The sequence below is a fragment of the Tetrapisispora phaffii genome, chromosome 13 (assembly GCF_000236905.1).
Source record: "Tetrapisispora phaffii CBS 4417 chromosome 13, complete genome".
Taxonomy (NCBI): Eukaryota; Fungi; Ascomycota; class Saccharomycetes; order Saccharomycetales; family Saccharomycetaceae; genus Tetrapisispora; species Tetrapisispora phaffii.
In genome coordinates this window covers 231,154-250,133 of record NC_016532.1, presented here as the reverse complement: position 1 = coordinate 250,133, position 18,980 = coordinate 231,154, and the positions used below count along the sequence as shown (strand labels likewise).

Sequence of the window (18,980 nt, the reverse complement as noted above, 5' to 3'; positions counted from 1 at the left end):
TTATTACGGTAATTTGTAGTGGAATATTTGTTGGTTGCACATTACGAAATTTTTGTTTGAAAAAATACGTTGCCTTAATAGGCAGTTTATAAGTTGAAAGACATTCTAGTAATCATTTTTTACTTAATTTCGTAACTTATATGAATACCTATAATAGTAAACTTCATTTAAGCTAAAGTGTTTCAATTGACGTTGTTGGTATTAATGGAATAATGGATGGATGACGATAACGATGATGAAGGATCTTAATGTTTATACTTATAATCAACTTGCATCTCTTTCTTATATATAGAAATAGTTTTGTTTTTGATACTTTCTATTAATTTCATATAATCATAAATATATGTGATTTGTTAATCTATATATACATATATAAATATATAAATTATTGATTTTTGTGAACATTAGCTATGTGAGAGAAAAGAGTTAAAATTTTTACAGTTTAAAAAAATAAGCATTTAAACAAAATTAACTTAGTTTCTGGAGTTGATGATATCAACAAATTCTGGCTTTAGAGAAGCACCACCAACTAAGAAACCGTCGACATCAGCCTTGTCCTTGAAAGTGACAGCGTTAGAACCGTTAGCGGAACCACCGTATAAGATTCTAGTTTCATCAGCAACCTTGTCACCTAACTTAGAAGCTAAGTATTTTCTGATGGAGTGGTGGATATCTTGAGCATCTTCTGGAGTAGCAGCTAAACCGGAACCGATGGCCCAGACTGGTTCGTAAGCAATAACAACGTTAGTCCAGTCCTTGACTTCAGCAATGACAGCGTCTAATTGTCTTTCAACGACCTTTAAAGTGATACCGGCCTTCTTTTCTTCTAAGGTTTCACCAATACATAAGATGACGCTGACACCATTGTCCAAAGCGAACTTGGTCTTTTCAGCGACGATCTTGTCATCTTCATGGAAGTAACTTCTTCTTTCAGAGTGACCTAAGATAACCCATTTGACGTTTAAGTCCTTTAATTGTTCAACGGAGTTTTCACCAGTGAAAGCACCGGCAGCCTTGAAGTAGGTGTTTTGACCACCGACGGAAACTTGCTTCTTGGTGACTAAAGAAGAAGTGTAGTCTAAGTAAGCAGCTGGTGGACAGATAACGACTTCAACGTTTTCTGGCATGGAAGCATTGTTTAATCTTTCAACAATTTCCTTAATAGATTGCTTGGAACCGTTTAACTTGAAGTTACCACCGACGAAAAAGTTTCTAGCCATTTTTATGTATGTTTATGTTTATATTTATATTTGATAATGATATATGTAGTTTTCAGTTTTTCAAGAGTAACAATAACTATAAATAAGAAAGAATATGTAATGTAACGAAGTAAGATTTTTAACACCACAACAATAAGTCAAGAGGTAATTGTAACTTTTTAATTAGAAAATAAAATATCAACAATGTTTATATATATATGAATGTCAAAGAAAAAACTTTACATCAGTAGTAAATTGTGAAGTATTTTATTGTATAACAATAAGTTCAATTAGAGGTTAACAAAAGATTACTAAGTACAATGAGCTGTTAGATTAAAATAGTTCTTCTTCTTAAAAAAACTGCTCAGGTAGTTAGAGAAGATGTTTCTTCGACTTTGATTAATCCTAGTAACATTTAACCTGCAGGCCTGCAGATGCTAACATATTAAACTTGTGATATAAAGCATTAAATTATTCATTTACAAGTTTCTTTAAAGAAGTATGAAAGGGTTATACTTGCAGCCATAATAATATCATAATTACTATTAATGTACTATCTTGTATTGTTTAGAGGGTAAAGATCAATTACTGGAAGCTGAACTGGGAACCAAAACGTGACTGCGAGTAAAAGAATAATGGGTTTGAAGTGTGAACTAACATACGCATACAACTTGTGTTAGGGAAAAAGCCGCAAGTGAGAAAAAGTACACGCTTTTCTTAGCTGGAGGGAGGGTGGGTGCTTTATGAATAGAGGATTATTTAACTATGTGTAGAAGACCACTCTTTCTAGTTCCGACGAGAACTTTAGAAAAACATACATTGGCACTGCATGTTTTAGTGGAATCTAGATCACGTGATAAATTGATATCTTAATGGATAAAATCAAATGTAGTTGGGTAATAATGGGGTAACATTTATATACAGTTTATATTTCCATCACGTGCCTAAGAAATAAATCGTTACCCGTATTTTTATTTAGCAAAGAAAAAAACAGAGCACCTGACCAAGAAAGAATAACTTAATGGTCAGGGTATATTGAGATGGAGGACCGAACTATTATTATTTGAGGCATGTATGTAGTTCTTGCCGCTTTTTGGTACTTTCCGGGTTTGTAACGAAGGGTGGTAGATCGCGCCTCTTTACCACGCCACAGTAGCTACAATCAGAACGAGCGACAGAAAAAGAACGAGAAGCGATACATAAAAATCCCTTTCTCTCACTCTGTGCTATTATCGTGCCTAAAACCCAGTACCGATTACCCTTGCAAGCGAAACCATACAACATGCTCCCCAACAACGTCTCTGCAAGTAGATACACTATTTTATCATAAATTGCTAGAGGTCCATGTTCTAGTGTAGCAAAAAGCCGTTTGTCCTGCAACACATTTAGTGTGTTTCTATTGTACTGTTACAAAATGGTGTAGGACTGGTAATGTAAAATTGTGCTACGCCTATATCGTAAGCTACTGGGTTATTCTCTATCTTGCTAACAAAATACCGTATGTTCAGGAATGCCGTTCCAGGCGGGTTACGGTTTGTTTGTGAAACATTCAACTAAATACCGGCACACGAAGCCTTGAGATTGGTAATTGCTTCTGTTGGTCACCCAGTCAAAAAAAGTCTTTTCTTACACGTTTCTTGTTACGAGCTTTTGCCCCTTAACGGAGTATCTCACCAGTATTTTTCTATGAGTCAAAAAGTTTTACCATCTCTTCATTCTTTGCGGCACCTATGTACTGATGTGTACTGTGCAGCTCCGTATTGTTGTTTTGGTTCTAAAAAAAGGCGGTGTAAGAAGAAAACGGCGCCGGTATCGGAAAGACAAACAAGAAATGACAGCGGTACAGGAGAGGCAACACTCGACCACTGTTTGGTTTCTGCACCCTTTTTACTAGTGGGACTGATCTTGTAGTTCCCACAATTTCGAGATCGATTTATTTTTTTTCATTTTTTCCAATATTAGTTCGTTAGTCAGCACTGATTCTACGCTTGTGCTATTACGGTAGTGTAGTACAAAATTTCAAAATGGATTCAATCCAAAACAGACAATTTAAAGGCGCTTATTGTTTTTCCTCGATGTCGACTCAACTTCATCCGCTCACTCTTTTCTCTTTCTGATCTCAACGCTACTAAGCATTTCTTTTTTCAGGGATTAGAATTAATAGTGCCCAGGGTTCTTAACATTTGAATTCAAATCAACTCACTAGCTCGACTACTTTCCATCATAATGAGTAAGAGAAAAAAACTATAGTGGTCCAACCATGTCATTAAATTAAGCATTTATAACTCATTTTAGGAAATTATATTGAAAGTCTACTGATATATTACAATGAGAATTCGTCAATCATCAAATGCCAGTATGTTAATTAAATGAAAAACATTTCCATATATAAGGTAATTCTTTTTGATTAATTTAATATTCCTTAAAATCACATTCTATTTTGGAGAAAAAAACGGTTGGCAATGCATTCTTATCCTGAGATTACTTGGTAAATTAGATATACCATATATAGATAACACGCAAAACAGATATTATATATCGTTATTAGTTTAATAATGTCTGATTTCGTTGGTAAACATGAAAAAAGTCCTGATTTTTCAGTGATAAATAATTCGTCACTAGATTATGCAAATAATTTAGCTTCTACTAATGACGATGACATAAGTATAGCAAGCTCGCAGAACCGAAGCCTATCACATAGAAAAAACACAAGTTATTATAGAAATTTCATAGATTCTTTTAAGAGGGCTGAGCATGGTAATTTAAATGAAAAATCTGCTGATTTGGAAGATGGTACCGCGTCAATTCAGTCCAAATCGTACATGAAAAAATCTTTAAAAGCAAGACATGTCATCATGATGTCCTTAGGCACAGGTATTGGTACCGGTTTATTAGTTGCTAATGCTAAAAGTTTAGCTTACGGTGGTCCCGCCTCATTAATTATTGGTTATGTCATTGTTTCTTTTATTGTCTATTTTATGATCCAAGCAGCCGGTGAAATGGCTGTTACTTATCCAACTCTACCTGGTAATTTCAATACTTATCAATCTATTTTCATTTCGAAATCATGGGGTTTTGCTACAGTTTGGTTATTCTGTATCCAATGGATTACAGTATTACCTTTAGAATTAATCACCTCGTCACTGACCATTCAATATTGGACTGATTTAAATGGTGATATTTTTGTCGTCATATTTTACGTTTTCTTATTACTTATCCATTTCATCGGTGTTAAAGCTTATGGTGAAACTGAATTCATTTTCAATCTATGTAAGATCTTAATGATCAGTGGGTTTATCATTTTCTCTATTGTCGTAAATTGTGGTGGTGCTGGCAATGATGGATATATCGGCGGCAAATACTGGCATACGCCAGGTTCTTTCGCTGAAGGTGGCCCAACCTCAAGATTCAAAGGTATTTGTTACGTCTTAGTTGCTGGTTATTTCTCTTACGGTGGTACTGAATTGTACGTATTATCCGTCAACGAGCAAGCCGAACCAAGAAAAGCTACTCCAGCAGCTGCAAAGAAATCGATCTACCGTATTCTAGTCATTTATTTACTAACAATGATTTTAATTGGTTTCAATGTTCCTCACAACAGCGATCAATTGATGGGTGCAGGTGGCTCTTCAACTCATGCTTCCCCTTATGTTTTAGCGGCATCTATTCATGGTGTGAAGGTTGTTCCACATATCATCAATGCCGTCATTCTAATTTCCGTTGTTTCGGTCGCAAACTCTTCCCTATATGCCAGTCCAAGATTATTAGCATCATTAGCTGAACAAGGTTATGCTCCAAAGGCTCTAACTTATATTGACAGAGAAGGTAGGCCTTTAGTTGCGCTACTTCTCTGTGCTGTTTTTGGTTGCATTGCTTTTGTTGCAAGTTCTGATAAAGAGGAACAAGTATTCACTTGGTTAGCAGCCATTGCTGGTTTAAGTGAAGTTTTCACATGGACGGGCATTATGTTTTCACACGTTCGTTTCAGACTAGCTATGAAGGTTCAAAATAAGGATATCGATGAAGTAGGTTACAAAGCCACTGCTGGTATCTATGGTTCATGGTTTGGTTCTATTTTCGGTGTTTTAGTTTTAATTGCTCAATTCTGGGTTGCATTATCTCCCCCAGGTAGTGGAGGTGCAGTTAGCGCTGAATCATTCTTTGAAAATTACTTAGCCATGCCAATTTGGGTTTTCTTCTACATTGTTTACTCGGTCTACAATAAAGAATGGACAATTCTAACTGACTTATCCAAAATTGATCTAGATGCTCACAGAAGAATTTATGATCCAGATTTAATTAGACAAGAGGATGCTGAAAATAAAGAAAAGTTAAAAAATTCACCATTTTGGGTGAGAGTGTACAACTTCTGGTGTTAATCTTCTAAAAAAAATGCATATATACAAACACATGTGAATTTGAAAATTGATTATTTTTTCATAGAAGTCACTTATAAATCATTTTAGAAGATAAAACCATCGCATATAATAACATTAATAATCATTTATATATACTGTAACCATATTTATATTCCGCATGCAAAAACTGAATTTGCTAAAAATAATAAATAATTTAATTGTTCAACTAATCAATTTTTTTGTTTAAAATAGTAATACTTATTATTTAAATTTGTGATGGGCGATGTTCTTTGATATTGTCTGATCAGGAGAGCATTTAAAACAATTCTATATTCGATATTAGCATTATTTATATGTGAAAAATAATTTTTAGAAGGGATTCAGCGCGAAGCGATATTCGCACGATGTTAAAAAAATATGTTTTTCTCATCACATTTTGAAAAAATGAAAAATTTAGTGCATCAATATCAAAGTTATATGTATATTAATAAGATTAATTTAAGATGAAAGAGATAATACAGGATGCAGGAATAGAAATATTCCTGATAGTATAAGGAACTATTTGCCAAGAAGGAATAACATTAGTTTGCTTTATTTTGAACCAAATAGCTAGACATATTGAAGCGTTTACTGACGACATAATCAGATTTTTCTTAGAATGCTGTCTTTTTGTCCGCTATGTAACAACATGTTACTTATTTCTAACGCTGATAGTAGTGTCCATAAATTAACATGCCATTCATGCCCATATGAGTTTCCAATCGAAAATATTGAGGTTTACGATAGGAAGAAGTTAGAAAGAAAAGAGATTGATGATGTATTAGGTGGTGGTTGGGATAACGTTGACCAAACCAAAGTTCAATGTCCAAACTATGATAAATGTGGTGGTGAAAGCGCGTATTTCTTCCAATTGCAAATCAGATCAGCGGATGAACCTATGACCACTTTTTATAAATGCGTTAATTGTGGTAAAAGATGGAAGGAGAATTGAACTGCCGACTTCAAGAAATCATTCATTGGACTAGTTTCAATTCATTACTATTTGATTTTTAAAATAAAAATCAGTATATACAGCTTGCATATTTTTTTTGTACCATTGTAGACAACAACCATCATAGTTGGATGGATCCATTTTTTTGCGGACGTTATATTAAACATAAAAGATTCATAATACTTTAGTATGGTGACAGATAAGGGAGAAGTGCGAGAGACATCACATAACATACTGTAGTTAGTAACGTTTCCATTTTTATAATTTATAATAGAAAAATAAAGACATAAAGTTTGAGTATAATTTACACTCATAACTGTTTTTTTTGATTATACGAGCGATAACGACGATGTTGACATTCAGACATTAAATACCATTATTATAGTACAAATTAAGATCCGTTAGAGTTTCGGACCCATTTCCCTCCGGCCTGAGTTATTTAAAATATAGTTTACTATATCTGACATAACCTCTTTTTCATTTTCAAACTTTCTTTATCCATTCAAGCTCATGCTCAATGTTACGATAGTATAATTTTTAACGATGTCAATCGATGTTTGCTGACGATCTAGATCACCTTACTATGTCATACCACGCAATATTTCTTGCATACAACCGAGTCAATATTTAAAATTAGTACATTACGGTACAAAATGACGTTTTCACATAAAATGAGCAGAAAGACATTAGTTACGTCATTAAGAATATCTTGAAAATTTAAAAAGTGTAGTAATAAATTAAGGTATGGACAACTTAGAGGAGGATAATAAATTATCATCCTTTTTTATTCAATTTTAGAGAATTACACAATGATGTCATTTACCTATTTCTAACATACTTGCAAGTAAAGGAACTCTACAAAGACGGAAAAAAGAAATTCTACATACTTGTCAAATACTGAACAATGAAACATTCAAAAAAATTATGTTGGATCTTAACTCAGCTGCTGAACTTGGTATCATCATCATACCATCATCCAACGCAACCTAAAATCGTCCTGAGAAATGTACGCAAAAGACGGTCCTTTTTCTGTTAACAGCATGTTCTATGAAGGACATTTCAGTAAAAGTAGCTGAGAAGACACGAAAGAAATAGTTACGGAGAACGTAAAAAATGTTTTATGGGATTTTTTTTTCAATAACAGAAGAGTCAATATGTTATGTTCTGCGACAATGTACCGACAGTATGGAAAATGAATCGGGCAACAAGAGAGGGATCCCTAGAGAACGTGATAACTAATGCACAAATAATCAATCAATACGTAACATCATACAGATCTAGCTTTAATACGCGGGTTTGTTTGCAAAAAGTCCTCACTTGGGAGATATCTTAAATTTTCTGTCCCAAACCTTATTTAATCAATGGGGATCGTATTACAGAAGAGGAAAGTTGAAAAACTGCAGGGCATACATGCAGAATGAGTAATAAAAGATCAACAACGTATTATCAACAAACGGAAAAAAATACGACATAACTTTTGTTGGACAAAAATTTTTAGAACACGAAATATTTTTTTACAGAAGAGTATTGTTGCAGCGCAAATAGATTCTTAATTGATGTAAATCCCTCTCGACATTTGGGTTGTTTTTTGTACTTCTCATTTTATATACATCCCATTCACCCATTTCTTTACATTTGCGTATGAAAAATAATCGGAATGAAACAGTAATCCAATAACTGAATAAAGTTGACGTTTAAGTGAAGTCCGTTATAACCCTAGTAGCAGATGGTAATATCGAGGTTTCTAAAATCAGGAAATATACAGACGAAACATGCTTTTCTATTCTAATTTTTTTTAATAATCTTAATAGTAATATCTCGCACGTTTTTATTTTAGACTATCCACCTTGAAAGTCCTGTTAGTCAAGCGATACGTAAATGTCCTCCCAATTGGAATTGTACAAATCTTGAACTAGCTTTATCTGCATTTTTTTTTGTTGCTGCTTAATTATTTTGTGTGAACAGCGAGTAATATTGTTGAAGATTAAACTTTACTTGAGAATCCATTGTTTCAAAGTCAATGTTATGTTATAATTGTCGGTATGAATCTCTCTATACAATAAATAATATATGAAATATACTAATGATACAAGTTGATGAAGGCGGTTTGAATTATCTTACATGGTTAGAAATCCCATGGTACCTATGCCACTGTCATGAAATGGGATCGTCTTCTAAACACATGTTAAAGATACCGAGTGATTTTGTGTACTAATATAGATTGTACCGTTTGTCTACTTCAGTTCTATGAAAACCAGATCGTCACAGACATGCTGTTCATTCTTTCCCAGTTTTAGAATGTGTTATACTTACTGATCAATCATTAATTCTAGTCGTTATCAAAGAATTGATCCTAGAAATAGACCATTGTTCAATGTAGTTTTTACTTCTCGATTTGTTAACAAAAATTGTTTTCTCCTTTTTCAAAATAGGAAATCTAGATCATCTTGCCATTCTAATATGTACATTTGAAAAGTACATGAAAATGGGAATGGTGGACATGTATTTCTGCGTTACTAATAATTCAAGATGGAACTAGAACCAGAAATGTTGCATTGCCAATGCACTTGTCTACTTCATTCTCTTATTCTTCAACTACAGGGTACTTAACTCTAATCGAATGATTCAATAACGTAAATCAGTTTTCCTACGAGAATTTTTTATAACATAACTATCCTACATTTCAATTAAACCTAACCTCACAATAATGAGTAGTTCGATTACTTGTTTTTCAATGCGGTATCGTCATTAGAGCTCAATCAAGTAAAGAGAACGTAAAAAAAAGACATGTACATGATGAAGTATGTACTACGAATGACGATAGAGTGGTACCTAAAACGGAATTAATCCAAATACCTAAAGCATGGTACTTTTTCTCTGTATTGTATCTATATTTATCCTGCTTTGTACAAAATGTCCAACAAATTACGTGTTCAAAAATCCCTTGCAATTATACGTAGATTATAGCCAAAGAGCACGCATTGTTAAGCAACTTAAACAATTGAACGGTCTAATGCATTTCTTCATTTTTTTCCGGTAACGAGAACAGGACTAATTAGTACCCGTAATTAAACCCTGTTGCATCAAAAACAAAAAAAGACAAGACATATACAATAAGATCTGCAATGTTGAATGTTAATTGATACGGTGGGGCATATCACTTAAATTCCAAATAGTACAAATAAAGCATGAAAGCTACTGCAACAATCCTTAGTAACTAAACAAAAGTCATTGAATTTCATATTCCCTTTACATTCCATCGTGTTATGAATAACCAGATACGGGTCGTGATGAGAGTTCAGAAAAGAAAGAAAAAAGCACAAGAATTTCCCAATCGAGAAAGTAAGAAAGCTATTAATATAATTTTGTTGTCAACATTTTATTTATGACAGTTGTTTAAAAGAAATGCGAGATTTACCCTGAGAAGTTGTTGCATTAACGAAGAAAGTCTTTTCTACCCTTTTTCCCTACTTTTCAGGAAGAGCGAGAAAAAGGGAAGATCAAGTACGGAGGAACCATGTCCGTATGTGTGTGTATATCACAGCCTCCAACAGTACACGACAATGGCATCCGGTCAATTGGTTGGGAGAATGTCCTTCCTGTAAATAAAAATTAAAAAAAGGATGGTGAAAACATTTGTAAAAAAAAACGTACGATCCGTCAAAGAATAGCGCTGGCAATGCAGAAAAAAGGAACTAATAAACCAAATTTAAAATAAAATTGCAATAAGAAACGAACCTGGAGCTGCACGCCGATTTGTTAGAGATGGGAAGGAAGCAAGAGGAAAGTCCTCATTGAAAAAAAGACAAACCATGGAAAAAAAGAGATACGAATCGAATGAATTAAAGCCGAGGTTAAATTGCAGCAGAAAGCAAATATAATACCTGAACTTATAATATATTTTCCTGATTACAGTAAAACGGAGTACAAATTACGGTGTACAAACCAGAAAACGCCATAGCTAATATTGATATATTTCTTTTCCTCTTTTCTTATTATTAGTTAATGTGTTTTTTTGGCTTTGCCTTTTTCCTCCTCGCGGTAGAAGCACATGTGCATCAATGTACAAGCGACCCTCCGCGGCAATTAGAGTAGTGTATAGTGCGGTATCGTATGTAATTCATTGTTTCTTTTTCTTTTCTCTTCAATAAAACACCAACAGAAAACAAAACAAAAGAAATTTAGGCTTTAATGATAAATAAAACAACTGTTTCAGTACTGTTTTGCATTGCAAAACAGTTTAAATCTCGTAATTATGATAAAGAATAGTAAAGCACATAGAGTAGCATAAACAGGAAATGGAGCTGATTGTCGATAATAGTGTTTTTTGGACTTTTGGTGAGATCTGGTAACATAATAAGTATGGGACAAAACAGAAAAACAACAGAGAACTGTTCTGTCGAGTGTTGCTGTCCGTCAATGTTCCCTACTCGACTTTCTCACGAAAATGGAAACAGCACTCAACCAGGTAAAAAATACTATTGAAAGAATAAGCGTTAGTCTTTACCACTCACACATAACACCAACAGTAACAGTGAGCTCAACATTCGAATTATTATGTCTTCATTTTTGAGTTATGTTCTATATATTCTGTAAAATGAATATACATCATCAGCAGTTCATTCAGCTATAACCTATCAAACAAACAAACAAATAAGAGAATATAGGTTATTTCTATCGCTTATACGTATGTTTTCTTATGTTGTTTTCATTGTTTTCATTATTCTGGCTGTTGTTCCTTCTTGATTTAACTACTTTTTTTTTTATTTTTATTTTTTATATCTAACTTACTTGAAATATCATTTTTAGTATTTGAATTTAAGTTAAATTAATTATCTTTAAAGAAAAAAAATGTAATTACCAAAATCATATATAACAGACATATATTTTCCTACAATGGCATTTAATTCCTTTTTTTTTTCCAATCCTTCTGCTTACGAAGCTTATTTATTTCTTCTTACAATAATTTATACATCGTGATTTTTCATGCTTGCTGTTTCTCTCTCTAACTTCATTTAAGTTTCACTCCTCATAGAAGCAATTACAAGAATAGAGATATAATATATATATATATATGTTATATAAATATATATTATATTTGCATTCCTTTAATTATTGCAATCAACCCATTCACACATAGAAATATATTCTAATTTTTGAATCACATGAACATCAAAATGTACGCACAAACGCAATATTTTAGTCCACCTGTTTCTTCAAATCTTAATTCGTCAGATCAAATTAGAAAATATAATACGTTGTTACCACAATTTCACAACACACAAAGTATAGAGCATAATTTAAAATTAAAATTGAATAAAGGTAGTTATGATAACGCAGTTCCATCTTCTCCTCGTTCAAATGTAGGTTCAATTACTTATCAATCTAGTTTGCCTTCAATTAATGAATTAAATCCTAATGCCACACAAAATTATCAGCTCCTTAGCAGCAATAATAACAATAACCAAATACCACATCTAACTCATCCACCTTACATCCCAATTTCACAACAACAGTATACCAACCAACCAATTCACACCACATACACTAATGACATTACCAACACCAACAATAGCATCATGTATTCAAAGCAAAGCTTTGTTACTGGAAACCCTTACATAAAGACTGATTACACTTCCAATACAGCATTAACTCCTCCGTTACATTCGATGAGAAACACTAATTCATACCGCTCATATACGTATAACAATATGATTGCTAGACCAATCACTCCACCAATGACCATGTCTGCCTCTCCATCTGTGAACACATCTGTCACACAAATTCTTCAAGTTCCAAATATTCAAACTCAAGCAATTTTCTCAAGCACCGCTAACAGCAGCATTCCATTCGAATCAAACAATCAACCATCATTTTATGGTGTCGAAATTCAAGAGATTTTGAAGAAGAACATAAAGGAAATGACAAAAGAAGAAAGATTATTGACGATCGAAAGGAGACGTAAGCACCAATGTAAAATTTGCATGAAGAAATTCACTACAGCAGGTCATTTAACTAGACATCATAAGATTCATACAGGTGAAAAAAATCACAAATGTCCACATAGGGGTTGTAATTTATGGTTTTCAAGAAATGATAACAGTTTACAACATTATCAGACTCATTTAAAAAGAAAGACTAAGAAAAGAAGATCCGAAAGAAAACCAACCAAGACAACAAAGAAAGTCATTTCTAACAAAAATGAGAAGATTAAATAATACTCAAGTAAATAAAACGTTGATACATAATTTTAGAATATTCACAACTATAAAATGAAGACTACCTAAGCGAATCTTAATCCAAAACTGCCTTCCTTCCTGGCTCTCCTCTTATCTTATTATGTTAAATGCCCTAATTCCTTTCAATGACTTTAAGTTTTCAAATCTTTATAATTTAAGATATCTTATCTCACATATAATATCATTTAACACGAGTATCTATTTTTCCATTTTTATACCCGTGAAAATTTTTTGTTGAAGGTATATGCTAGAATCATTTCAAAACGAAAAAAATTGGCATATAAATATTTACATATATAAACAGCAATATATAGTATTTATTAAGAACTATATTGTTAAAGCTTCCACTTTCTCAGTTTGTAGTAAATATTTGATTCAGCTTTTTATAATTTTTTTCCATGTACATACAATCGTAGTAGAGTACTCATATAAGATAAACTTTTGCTATCGACAAGAGATAGTAGTATAACTATGTCTTTTGCGCAATTTTCAAGTTATTCTTAATCGTCAATTCAGTCGAATTGAATTATCTGTAATTGAAACAGATATTTTTATTAACAAATAGATTTTAATGATGATAAAAACTTACAACAACAACATGAATTTCTTCAACCGAACCAACAGGTGGATAAATTAACTTTGACTTAGCTTTTTAACCCTGATCTATCTATTTGTTAATGAATTTCTTAGTAATTAATTGTAAATAGTGACTTATAATCTATATACTTAGATATATACAGTTGTTTAGAAATCTTCATCTGTCAACAATCATTCTTTTGTAAAGCCTTGGTTTACTGAACCATAATTGAAAGAAGTAAATTTCAATATTCTTGGATATAATTTTGAAATATTTGAAGGTTAAATCGATGACCTAAAACTCTTTTGCATAAAAGTGTTTGATGTTTTTAACTTGAAAGTGACTTCATGAATCAGCATATACCCAAGGGAACAAAATCGAAGTAGTTCAGTATTAAACAACTTGATAATGAGTTCTGATGAAAGAGAGTTTAATATTTGTGATTCATGTTTTGGGAGGTCATCGAATATAAGAATGACTAAAATACCAAATGGCGCAGAGTGTAAAATTTGCACTTTCCCATTCGATGTCTTCCAGTTTAAATCAACAAATAGAAGTGCAAATGTCAAGAAGTCTATTATATGTTTTAAGTGCTCTAATCAAAGGAATGTGTGTCAGTGTTGCATGCTTGATCTAAAATGGCATATTCCGATTAAAGTTAGAGATAAAATAGTCTCCATTATAAATAATGATAAAAGTATGCAAACGGAAGAAGCTAAAAATGACATGATGAAACGATTTTTAGCATTGAAAGATGTGAAATTAGGTGCAGCAAAAATCACAGACGATGATGTTAAGTTAGAGAAACTTATGTCGCAGCTAGGAGAATATATTAGAAAGGAGAAAGCATTACAAAATCAAAGAGCAGATGATGCAGATTTGAAGCTAGATAATCATGGACGTAGTAATGCTAAAGAATTTGAAAATATTAATATAGAACATGTCCTGAAAAAGCTACCCTTACAAGCATCATTTCAATTAAAGGAGGATGTTAATGAAACTGAAAGATCTTATTTTTTGTATAATATTGATCAATCTCTACCGGAATGGAAAATAACAAATAAAATTTCTGAGATACTGAAAATATCAGATTGGCAAGAGAAGAATTCGAATTCTGTTATAATTAAACATAAATCAAGATGCGGAGGAGTTCGATTAAAGAATGCGATCTTGGCAAGCAACTTTGTAAAATCAATAATTAAGGATGACCTAATATTGAAGACTAAAGAGGGTCTATTTAGAGGCATCCTGAAGATTGATGGGCACCATGTATTTGTAATTCCTTGGTCCATGGGGTTTTCAAATGGTTCGTTTGGGAACTCATTAAAAGAGAATATTAAATTAAACATAATTTTAGATAAATTAATAAGATTAGAAAACAATAGAAACGATTTGTCAACCGAATCTACAACTTCGAGTGGAAAGGCTAGAATTCAAAACAAAGGTAAGATAGAGAAGAAGGACAAGAATAAAAAATCCAAAAGAATTACTAATATTCAGTTATAAGAGATATGAATGGAATTCCTTAAATATATTTAATACAAGCATGCAAATGCATTTACATTTAATAGCCTGTATACCCCACCTCTGTAGCCAATATTCCTTACAATCGTAATATAACGAAAAGCACACCGTCACTAACACTATCACTACCAAATCTCGACTATTGAATTTATAACAGTAAATAAATCAAAAAAAAAAAAGAATTCTGACATATTAACATAAACAAACAAGTTTAGTATTCTTTACAAATATTACCATTGATTATATACTCATCAATTAATTTGGTAAACGCCTCTAAATTGGCAATTAAACATTAACTATATCCATTCATGTTTAAAATGTGAACACTTGCTAAATAAGTTCAGCTACGCATTGAGGTCATGAACCCATGGCAATTAATCAATTTTGCAAATACTAAAATAGGAAAGTATCCACTAATTAAAAGGAACGCCACTAATGTTTCTTCGAAAAGTTGATGTATATCGTTGTTGGATTCTTTCCCAACGTGCTATACAAACCAATTTTGATGGGCTTCTATATGGGCTTCTTTGATACATAAAGTTCGAATACGTTGTCGTTTCGAAATAAATTTTGGTTACTCTATTTGACTATAAATTTACGCACACACCAGCAGTTACAGAACAGAGGAAAATTAAATTTTGTAAACACAGACCGAGAGACCTCTGAAACGAAACATGAAATGAACAAATATCGAAAACATGTTGAGTGTTGTATCCAACACTCAGTAAGAACAGCAGAGTCCAAATATACTACTTGGTTAGTATCAGGACGATGCTTAGAATGCATGTTTATTTTTAAGGTGTGAGCGAATAAGAGAAAGGAAAAGAGGCTGAGATGAATTAACACATTTGCATTACTAATCATCCTAATACTAAGTACTCATTGCGCTAGGATAAGGGATTGGAACTTTTTTGGTTCAATGACATTAGAATCATATATCTATCCATTATATAAAATGATAGCAATTTTTGAATACTTTGGTCGATTGTGCTTAAAATTTTCTTTCTAGTATGTAGTTTGGATGTCCTTGTAACTTACTACAACTTCAACAACAAATAAAAATAAAGGATATACTAACAACAACAATAACAAAAATGGCTGTCTTAGTTACTGGTGCTTCAGGATTCATTGCTTTACATGTAATCAACTTATTACTATCCCAAAACTACAAAGTTATTGGGACAGTTAGATCGCAAGCTAAAGCTGATAAGGTAATTAGACAATTTAATAACCCAAATTTATCATTTGAAATTATTTCTGATATAACAAAATTGGATGCATTCGACGAAACTTTAAAGAAGCATGGTAAGGAAATAGATAACGTTATACATATGGCTTCTCCACTACCTGAAGAGGGAAATACTGACTTCGAAAACCATTACTTGTTGCCAGCTGTCAATGGTACCAAAAGTATATTAAGTGCTATTAAAAAATTTGCTCCAAGAAGTGTCAAACATGTTGTGATGACATCTTCCATTGCTGCAATTATAAATGTTAATGATTTCTCTGTAGTTACTACAGAGAAGGATTGGAATCCAATTACTTGGGAACAAGCAAAAACCAGCTCTTTCATGTGTTACCTTGGTTCAAAGACATATTCAGAAAAGGCTGCTTGGGATTTCCTAAAAGAAAACAAAGATGAAGTTGATTTTAAATTCACTGCCGTGAATCCAGCCATGGTATTTGGAAGACAAATGTTTGACGAAGATGTTAAAGATACATTAAATGTTTCTTGTGAATTTGTCAATAAAATTTTGTGCCTTCCACCTACTGAAAAACTGTCTCAAGACTATGCGATGAGTTACGTTCATGTTGATGATGTGGCTCTAGCACATGTTAAGGCTATACAAGAGGACAAATTTGACGGTAAAAGATTGTTACTGTCTGCAGGCACATATAGTGATCAACTTATTGCTAATTCGATCAACAAACAGTTCCCACAAATAAAAGGTACTATCCCTCCTGCAGTCGAAGATTGTAAACAATTAGATATTCGTTATGATTCAGCAGTCACACAAAAACTATTAGGCATTGAGTGGAAAAGTTTCGATGCTTCAGTTTATGACATTGTTCATCAAGCTTTAAAGAGACGCGGTAAATTGTGATTATGATTATTCATTTTATACTCTTTTCATTCCTTATGCCTTGTTGAAGACCAACTGTTATCGAGTCTCTATTTACAGTCGATTACTTAGTTAATTTATACTTAAAGAAATCGTTTTATGAATAACAAAAAATCTCCTACTTACTATCTTGAAAATATTGATATTCAGGAAGACTTTCGTCCTCAGTAAATTCAATGTAATAAAAAATTAATTTGTAAAGTTATCAGAGAATTATGGAAATTAAAAAGATTCAATTATTCATATTCCATCAAGTCGGTTAGAAAAAATGTCTTTGAATAATGATTACTTGTCTTTGTTAATCATATATCAATAACAACTTAACTCTTAGCTATTCTTTGCAAATTTTTAACAAAACTCAATGTCAAGTTGTGTAGAAAAGTAGCATGGAAACAGTGACAGGTTAAATGTTATTGACGAGGACTGCATAGTTGGCTTCTTCATTAGTGCTCATATTAGTAGGTGAGGATTGCGATATTTAATCTGATTAGTTTTTTATCACATAAACTATAAATAGTGAATATTATTATGGTTTTTATATATTTCAAGATTTAGGTACAGTGGGAATTCCGTACCTTTTATATATCAGTGTTTTTCATTTGATTTAATTAACGAAATATCAAGTAAAGGTGTTAAACGATATATTAACTGACGTAACGTAACGCCTCGTTTATGCTCAATATTTGTGTTCATTGCTTTAATATATTAAAATGTTGTTAGATTATATACTTTATATCTAAATTAATCTCTCTGGTCTCTTGGACCTGGATCAATGAATTGTCAACTATTGATTACCGGGGTTTATATATACATAATATTTCAATCTACCGTTCTGTCCAACGAGACGTCGTCGTCGAATTGAACACGTATGGCAGACTGATGGTTCTACAGTGCTATTTATGCATTAGAAATGTTGCCATTACATTCTTGCAGGCACTATTGTTTCAGGTTGGCAACAATAATCTCCTAAAGAGGTAATATCTGGTATCGTATATTCACTTATACGACCAGTGACATTTCCAACAGTTTACTAATCTTTAACTTTCCTTTATTCCTGCTACTTGCAATTTGTCTTTAGATCTAATAAATCGTAGATACTACAACGTCGGTTATAAATCGCAGACGCATTATTTGTTAATCGATATATCCTATAAACCAGTTCAATAAAAATATTACACCACGAGTGAAACGTGTCAATAACGATGAATAGAAACTTGGATTCCAGCTAAAAATAAAACGAATAAATAGCGATCTAATATCAGAAACTGAATGAAAGGTTAAACATCATCCATATTATTTAGTATATATGGTTTGAGAGAAACAAGCTTAATCGGATTTAAAAACGGAATAAAACGATCCGCCCAATGCGCTTCCACCTCATATTATAGTAACCCCACTATAATACCTCTAGCTTAGAGAAATAACGTTACTTCATCAGATCTCAGCTCAAAATATTTTGTGTTGTAATATAAGCTCAGCAAGAGTTAGATGACGATATAACATTAGTAATATTTCCTATATAGGAAATATGGTCGCAAATCTGAAACAACAGACGCCGATACGAATGCAATGACAAGCAAGTCCAATACATTACATCGCAAATGTTAGCTGAACTAAAAAGTATAAATGGGAGACTTATTTATACATCTGGTATTTGGAATAATCATGTAACTATTTATTATATATTATATAGAATATATAGAAAAGAGCAAGCTTTTGTTTTACGTTGAAAATAATAACAAGATCCGAACCTGCGCTTCCCATCTGCTATAATATAATACTCTGTCTTATATCTGTTTATCCATTATATTATATTCCTGTCCTAAATCTGTTTATTGTAGCAACCATATTGCAATATTTTGTTCATTAATTATCCGATATAGTGTAACGGCTATCACATTACGCTTTCACCGTAGAGACCGGGGTTCGACTCCCCGTATCGGAGTTATATATTTTTTAAATAATATTG

General features: G+C 32.4%; 6 protein-coding genes and 1 non-coding gene across 7 annotated transcripts; 6 read left to right on the top strand and 1 right to left on the bottom strand.

Annotated features, from left to right (window-relative positions):
* Positions 1–473: 473 nt before the first annotated feature.
* Positions 474–1,220, bottom strand: TPI1 (triose-phosphate isomerase TPI1; the record flags this gene model as incomplete). The annotated part of the gene is made up of 1 exon (XM_003688082.1): positions 474–1,220. One exon carries the CDS (start codon positions 1,218–1,220, stop codon positions 474–476), a length of 747 nt encoding a protein of 248 aa, XP_003688130.1.
* A 2,534-nt stretch (positions 1,221–3,754) lies between these two features.
* TPHA0M01200 (amino acid permease) lies at positions 3,755–5,578 on the top strand (the record flags this gene model as incomplete). The annotated part of the gene is made up of 1 exon (XM_003688081.1): positions 3,755–5,578. One exon carries the CDS (start codon positions 3,755–3,757, stop codon positions 5,576–5,578), a length of 1,824 nt encoding a protein of 607 aa, XP_003688129.1.
* Positions 5,579–6,215: 637 nt separating this feature from the next.
* RPC11 (DNA-directed RNA polymerase III core subunit RPC11) lies at positions 6,216–6,548 on the top strand (the record flags this gene model as incomplete). Its single annotated transcript, XM_003688080.1, has 1 exon — positions 6,216–6,548. The coding sequence occupies one exon, from the start codon at positions 6,216–6,218 to the stop codon at positions 6,546–6,548; it is 333 nt and encodes a 110-aa protein (XP_003688128.1).
* Positions 6,549–11,713: 5,165 nt separating this feature from the next.
* On the top strand, positions 11,714–12,766 carry NRG2 (Nrg2p; the record flags this gene model as incomplete). The annotated part of the gene is made up of 1 exon (XM_003688079.1): positions 11,714–12,766. One exon carries the CDS (start codon positions 11,714–11,716, stop codon positions 12,764–12,766), a length of 1,053 nt encoding a protein of 350 aa, XP_003688127.1.
* Positions 12,767–13,772: 1,006 nt separating this feature from the next.
* On the top strand, positions 13,773–14,870 carry ECM2 (Pre-mRNA-splicing factor ECM2; the record flags this gene model as incomplete). The annotated part of the gene is made up of 1 exon (XM_003688078.1): positions 13,773–14,870. The coding sequence occupies one exon, from the start codon at positions 13,773–13,775 to the stop codon at positions 14,868–14,870; it is 1,098 nt and encodes a 365-aa protein (XP_003688126.1).
* Positions 14,871–15,982: 1,112 nt separating this feature from the next.
* On the top strand, positions 15,983–16,993 carry TPHA0M01160 (SDR family oxidoreductase; the record flags this gene model as incomplete). The annotated part of the gene is made up of 1 exon (XM_003688077.1): positions 15,983–16,993. The coding sequence occupies one exon, from the start codon at positions 15,983–15,985 to the stop codon at positions 16,991–16,993; it is 1,011 nt and encodes a 336-aa protein (XP_003688125.1).
* A 1,891-nt stretch (positions 16,994–18,884) lies between these two features.
* On the top strand, positions 18,885–18,956 carry TPHA0Mtrna1E. Its single transcript has one exon. It is a non-coding gene; the product is annotated as a tRNA-Glu (tRNA).
* The last annotated feature ends 24 nt before the right edge of the window (positions 18,957–18,980 follow it).